This window comes from Festucalex cinctus, chromosome 19, assembly GCF_051991245.1.
Source record: "Festucalex cinctus isolate MCC-2025b chromosome 19, RoL_Fcin_1.0, whole genome shotgun sequence".
NCBI classification, from domain to species: domain Eukaryota; kingdom Metazoa; phylum Chordata; class Actinopteri; order Syngnathiformes; family Syngnathidae; genus Festucalex; species Festucalex cinctus.
The window spans coordinates 13,614,627-13,621,662 of NC_135429.1; the positions used below are offsets into that span (position 1 = coordinate 13,614,627).

The 7,036-nt window shown below is 42.5% G+C and overlaps 1 protein-coding gene across 2 annotated transcripts; it reads left to right on the forward strand.

Moving 5' to 3' along the window:
• The first annotated feature begins 9 nt into the window (after positions 1-9).
• c19h1orf216 (chromosome 19 C1orf216 homolog) lies at positions 10-5,979 on the forward strand. Of its 2 annotated transcripts, none has more exons than XM_077507531.1 (2): positions 10-153; positions 2,110-5,979. In XM_077507531.1, the coding sequence occupies exons 1-2, from the start codon at positions 149-151 to the stop codon at positions 3,122-3,124; spliced, it is 1,020 nt and encodes a 339-aa protein (XP_077363657.1). In that variant the 5' UTR covers positions 10-148; the 3' UTR covers positions 3,125-5,979. The 2 variants fall into 2 exon arrangements, with proteins under 2 accessions (XP_077363657.1, XP_077363656.1); XM_077507530.1 differs by lacking the exon at positions 10-153 and adding an exon at positions 170-397.
• The last annotated feature ends 1,057 nt before the right edge of the window (positions 5,980-7,036 follow it).

Here is a 7,036-nt window from a genome sequence, read left to right on the forward strand (position 1 = left end):
AAAGGTAAGAAATCAACCACAAGCGCATGCAAATGAGGCTGAAATGTCAGTCAAGTGACTTAAGCGAGCAACAAATAGGAAGGGGAAGGGAGGATGTTGTTTTTTTTGTAATCAAGGAAGGGAAAGAGAGGAGAGAGAACTGCATGAGATGGGGTGAGTGTTACATAACGCGCAAGTGGAGACGCATTTTGATACGTTTTCGTTATTTTCACGCTATCACGCTACATATTTTTTATTTCCTCGCTGATGGTGAATTTTATTACGACCACTTTGAATCAAATATGAAGCCAATGGGCGCCATTAGTCGTCGATTTTCGGCTTTCTATAACCATGTAGCCAAATCCACGGAACCCCTGCTAAAGAACCGCAACGTCCATCCTGCATCGACTCTATTTGGGTATTTTTCTTCTTATTTTCACGGTTGTGTTATGATGCTGATGTTGTTTTCTGGTCCGCGCGTGCTCAGCGCTGAGCTGTCCTTCAGCACCGCGTGAACGCGCATGCACGCAGAGGGGAGGGAGGAAGGGGGAGGGGGGGAGGTTATGTGGGGGATTGACAGCAGCCCCAAGTCAGGATTAGAGAAATTTCCATTCCGGGGTGACATGTAAATGCGTGATGCTAATAGGAGTGGAGTGCAGCACTTACGCCTGTAGTTATTATATTTAAAAAATATATATATTTTTGGGGTGACCCCGTAAAGGGTGATTTAGAGGTGACAGGGGTACTAGGGGGTCTATTCTTTAAAACATTGGTTGGGTGATTGCAAATAAAGGATGATGATTGAATATTTTCTTACTGAGCATTTTCATTAGGGATGTTCAATATCCCTTTTTTGGTACTTTTTTGTACTCGAGTCTTGAGTAGTCCAGGAAAAAAAGACAAATATAGTAGTAAGATAATTAACACATTCATTGCCAGACCAGCAAAAAATTGCATAATTTGATGTCTTTTTTTTGTTGTCAATGGTAGTGAATGAGTTAAGAAAAGTCCAATATTGATTTTTTTCCTTAAAATTGCATTAAATTATTGGGAATTTTCTGTTCTTGTAATTTCTAAACGGCTAGCTCATCGTGAGTACCGATACTTTGAAATAAGGCCTGTTAGTAATCGCCGATCCCTAATAACAAACGTTTTTGCATATGTAAGTTACAGTACTGCGATTGTCTGGCAACCAGTGCAGGGTGTACCCCGCCTACTGCCTGAAGCCAGCTGGGATAGGCTCCAGCACCCCCCGAGACCCTTGTGAGGAGCAAGCGGTTAAGAAAATGTATGGATGGATGGATGGATAAATTACAGTATATAGTGTAAAATGGCAAACAAATGCAGGATATGTTCACCAATTTGTGATAGAAATGTATTGAAAGCCCTAATTTTTTATTTATTTATGGCGCTAATTCCTAATCATTGTGCTACAACACATGAGTGTGCAGTGAGAGATCTTCACGTATGCTGAGATAAACAATACCATTTCACTTCATTTCCCTTTTTGGTCCAAAAAGTATTTATTTAGAAAAATGGTGTTTCTTTTTCCGGCTATCTAAGCAAGCGGTGTATAGTTACTGTCAGAAAAAATTTAATGTCCTTGTCATGACTAGGGTCATGCAAGGGTAATGGTTGGGTCATGACCGTGTGGTCAAGTGTCTGTTTTGAACTGATGTAACAGCATCTGGTTTCAACTGGCAAAACGCTATGTGATGTCAAGAATCTCTAATCTCTTTATCTGGGCAACAGCCAACCAGATAATTCCATGTCAGTACTGTTACCCACATGTCTAGCCACAACCAATCAGATCGATTCACTGTCTATAAAAGCTGTCTGAGACATGTGTGTTTTGTCGGATTATTACCTCTGTTCCTCTGTGCATCTCCACAGCCCAAGGGGCCTTGGCGTGTCGTGATTCTCGATGCTTTCTCGTTGTTTTTCGTTTCGTCAAGTTGCGTGAATAAAGAGTTAAATCCTCTTTGTGTCTACGTTTTGGGATCCAACCTCAGTACGTAACAGTTCTTGCGCTAGTTTTCCACTTTTTGTGACGTTTTCATTTTATCTGACTTTTTAATACTGTTAGTTCAATAAAGTTTAATTTATTCAATTTATCCCGTGTCATTCCAGTGAAAACCAATCCAGACCAGACATGCTTCATCAGGATCAACCTCTGGCCTATAGAGGTCAAAACACCAACAATCGCTCCTCTTCCTCATCGTCAAGCAGAAAGTATGACCAAGAAGGCAACTATAACTTCCTGTCAAGCAACGGAAGAGCACGAGGAGATGAAAACCAAAACCCGCAGCGCCCGTGTAAACTGGGTCCTCTGAGTCCCGACCTAAAAAACTCATCCTCCGGGGTCCTATCCCCTCGCTCGCGAATGCCCTGCTGGAGCACGCTGGAGCCCCTTCCTGAAATCGAATACGGGGATGACGGTTATGGGCGAGTGCCTCCTGATGGAGCGGAGGAAAGGAGGCTGGAGGAAGAGGAGGGACAGATGATGGCCAAGCACAGGGAGAAGATGGAGCCCCAGAGGCGGAAAAGCAGCAACCGAGGCCGGGATGATCTGGAGGAGATGATGAAGCTGGAAAATGACGACGAGTGGGCAGACAGCGGCTCGGAGTCTGACTCCGGTGAGAGCGTGTCCTCCATCCGATTGGAGAGGGGAGGCAACTGGTTGTCCACGGGAGGCTTGGAACGGATGGCGTTTGAAGAACAAAAGCTAAACCACCCCGACTTGGAGCCGACCGGTAGCAACTGTCGAGGAAAACGCAGAAGCTTCAGCCGAAATTCCACGTCGGCAAGTCAGCTGGGAGACCTCCTGGAGGAAGGAGCGGAGGAGAGGCACGACCAGTCGTCGGATTCGGACGGCGAGCTTCCCGAGGTGATGGACGCCGTGTGGACGCTGCGCGACCGCGAGAGATTCAAGGCCCAGGAGATGGAGAAGCACCAGGTGCAGCTGACCATGTACCGGCGCCTGGCGCTGATCCGCTGGCTCCGCACCCTGCAAGGCCGCGTGGAGGAGCAGCAGAACCGACTGCAGTCCAGCTTTGACATCATCCTCACGCACAGGAAGGAACTGCTGCGCATGGGGGCCGCCGTGGTCAACGCCGCGACGCCTGCCGCCGTGGGACAGTCATAGGAGCAGAAACAAGAAACAATGAAAGCTCCTTCTCAGTTTTAAAAAAAACATAGCTATTCATAAGAAATCAATTATAAGCCATCCTTTATCTGTCATGCTTGTCTTCATTGGTCATAAACAAAATGTGGCCAATCAGGGCACATAAAGCCCAACCATTAACACTAGGGATGTAACGATATCCAAAAATCACGATACGATACATATCACGATATGAAGCACACCATACGATAATTATCACGATATTGTGGGGAGAAAAAAAATTCTCACAAACTCATGATATTGTAAATATAATCATTTAAATTAACTAAATTTAACAAAAGCTCAAATTGGGGGGCACAATCCATGGAGTCCTCAAGTTACGTCGGAGTTCCGTTGCTACGCTAGCGATGTAACCTGAATTTCGACTTAAGTCGAATTTCCCCATTAAAGTCAAAATTTACAACTAAAAAAATCATTAAAAAAAAATCTAAAATACATTAAAATAAAAAATAAGATGCTGTACGACTGGCCGACTGGAGCCCACGTCTCAGCCAATGTTCGTCGGTGTCTCTCCTTTCTGCGATCTTTTTATGATGTTTAGCTTCGTTTCCATGGTAATTACTTTTCTTTTGGCTGGACAAACATTGATAGGAGATGTAGCTTTCTTCTTCTTTGTGGCCATGATGTGGAAAAAAAGAGGGCGAAAAAGCCAAAGTTACGCCCACAAGTGCACAAGCGCTAGCATTAGCTAAATGCTAAATAGCGAGGGGAAAACACTGCGGGATATATAGCGGACGAGGAGCCAAAATGGCGGACGGGGTCCAAAATGGTGGACCGGGCAAAACGCCTTAGGTCGAGTGCGCCTTAACTTGAGGACTCTCTGTATTGTGTTTATGTACATAATAACAGTAGTGACGAAGAAGTATAGGCTTGGCCATGTCGTTGTCATGTACTCTGATTGGCTCAGTGGCGCAAAGCATCATGGTCTATGTAGTTCACAATGTTGTGTTCGGCTGAAGCAAGCCAAAAGTAATGGTTTTTTTTTCTTTGACGGCATTGATAGCGGATTGATAAAGTGGCCTAAACATTCCTAATTAAAATTAAATTGCACTCATAAACTAACCACCAGATGGTGCTCGAACTGCATAAATGGAATTTCATTTTTCATGGATGTGCTGCTTTTAATATCATGACATGATGATAAAGATATTGTGGCACTTATAATAATGTGATATCTTGACATTGCCGATATCGTTACGTCCCTAACTAACACACACAACAACGGGCAGCTTAGAGTTTTCAATTAATTGAACAAAACATGCATGCACTCTAAAAACAGTTGGGTCAAAAATGGACACATCCACTTTACCCAACTTTCAGGTGGTTTTGCACACAATGCAACAAAACCATCTGAAAGTTGGGACAAATTAATACAAGTAGTGGATCTGATCTTTTTTTTTTTTTTTTTTTTACTGAAATTGGGTTATTTGGAGCCAACTTTTGGAGTTTGTTGTTGAAAAGAAGCCAAGGAAAAGCCCCACAAGCCACTCCAGGCACACCTTAGCAATTCAAATCCAGAACCTCCCCACTGTAAGGACATGCTAACCACTAAAGACGTTTGTGGGAAGGGCCACTTATTTAAAACTGTATGGTCAAAAGTAACCAAAATTGGGTGAAATTGACTAACCAAAATGAGGAACCAATGCTGGGTTCTTTAAAAAAAAAAAAAAAAACTCTTAAAAATAATGGGTCAAAAATAACCAAATTCTGGTCAACATTTAGACCAACATGCTAACTGAGCAAATTTGACGTAACTTTATGCTTTGTTTGTTTGTTTGTTCGCTTTTTAAACTGACACAACCTACCAATTTTTATCAATGGGAACTACTGGATGTCACACTCTTAAAACTGCTGGCTCAAAAAAACAACCCATTTTGGGTTAAAAATTGGACTGACCCGCTAACTTGTGTCAATTTGACCCAACTTCCTGTTTTTCAGTTTTTTGGAAGGAGTTGAGTAAAATTGACCCAAATTAATGGGTCAGTCAAATTTTTGATCGAACAATTTATTTGTATAAAGCAACCCACTTTTGGGGGTTGTTTAGTACAAAAAAAACAAAAAAAAAACAGGTTGCTTTATACACAACAACCTTGAAAGTTGGGTCAAAATGAAACAAGTTAGCAGGTTGGTCCAATTTTTGACCCACAGTTCCAGCTCCAAATCCAATCTTCGACCCAATTTGCTGGTTCAAAATAACTAACCCAGCCTTGGGTGAAAGTTATCCGCTCAAAAAACTTGGGTTAGAAAACAAACCAGCAAAAATACACTTGGAAAATAGTGAAGGGGAGTTCGTCCTCGATCAGTTTAATATAAACAAGGTAAAAGCATAAAATTAGCTCATATGGGCTACTAAATTTGCACACTGAGATGTCATATCAAGGCGCGAAGCCCCCCAAAATATGTATTTCACTCCTACTTGCACTTTTAAAGTGACGTTGACCTAATCTGTAGAAATGTATACTTGTTTTTGTGTTTGTGTGGATGTGATCTCAGTTTGCTTCACTGCAAACAATCTCCGGAAATTAAGACAATCAGTCGTCCTGTTTCGTGTTTTTGACATGTTTTGTGATTGTAACAATACAAAATGTTGTTCGTGACACTTATTGACAGGAGTCTGTACCAAAGTAAACCCTAAATGTTAAATGAATGGGGGTTTTAAAAGAATGAATGATAAAGCCTCATTGTGGGATTCATGTTGTAAGTCAATGTGTTGTCCTTGATTGTCAAAAACATCCACTAATAAGAATGACTTTTTTTTTTTTCTGTGTATAGCGATGATTCTAAAAAAAAAGTGTCAATAAACACAATTTCAAATAGTTCCTGTGTTTTTATATTCTCGGCTTGTTTGTATTTCCACTGAATGTCCTCTCTGTAGGCGAGTAAATTTAGCACACAGCCTTCATTTTATTCCTAATCAGCCTGTTTATCGATGTTCTGCTCTATCTGCCGCGCACACTGTAATCCACCCTCGGGCTAAATGTCCTTTTAGCTAACAATTGCCTCTTTGTGCTGTGAATAAAAAGTTGGTTTGTATGGGCCCCATCACACGGGCTCGGGCAGTGTGCGTTGTTCAGACAGCGTGATTGCCGTGTGAGGCTGTTGCCCCTCCGGCACCGAGATCATCTCACCTCTGTGTGTGCGTGTTTGCAAAGATACCAGCGTTTTCGCCACCCTTTAATCGTCTGTGAATTTGTGGGGGCCCTCACCCATGCAGAAAGCCCTCAGGGGATCATGTCAGTCTGTACCCCGGGGTGTTGCACCCTCAAAGAAATGCCCCCCCGGTAAACAGACGTCAGGTAGAAGCCAAAGCCGAGGGCAAGCAAAGAGAAAATCCCCGGCTAGGCCCTCCGACGTTCTTCCTCTCTTATCGCCTCTTTGTGGTGAAGCGAGCAGAGCGAATTTCCATATTGATCTCCCAGTTTGCTGGCCGGGTGTACGCGAGACATCAAAGCATGCGAGGGGGATAACATGTTTACAGCGGTTACAATCGTTTGTCTGTCACGCGCGTGGAGCTACCGCTAAAACAGGACACTGCGGGGACAAACGTTGCTTTGGATGAGGATTTGTAAAACACTAAACACAATTTCAAGGTCGGCTGACTGGATACAAACAACGGAAGACAAAGGCAAACAATCTGTGTTGTTGTCATACAAATTATATTGCAGATCGGCTGAATTATGATTAGGGAATAGCAGTTTTTTGTTCTTTGGAAAAATTGCAACTTCCCCCTCAATATTGCGATTGCAATTTAACATGCAGTTATTTTTTTCAATCTCTCGTTTCTATGATTTTTTTTGACAACCAAGCAATAGTTTAATCTGTATTACAACCCATATCAGATGTATTGTACATGTATATTTTGTTCTTATAGGT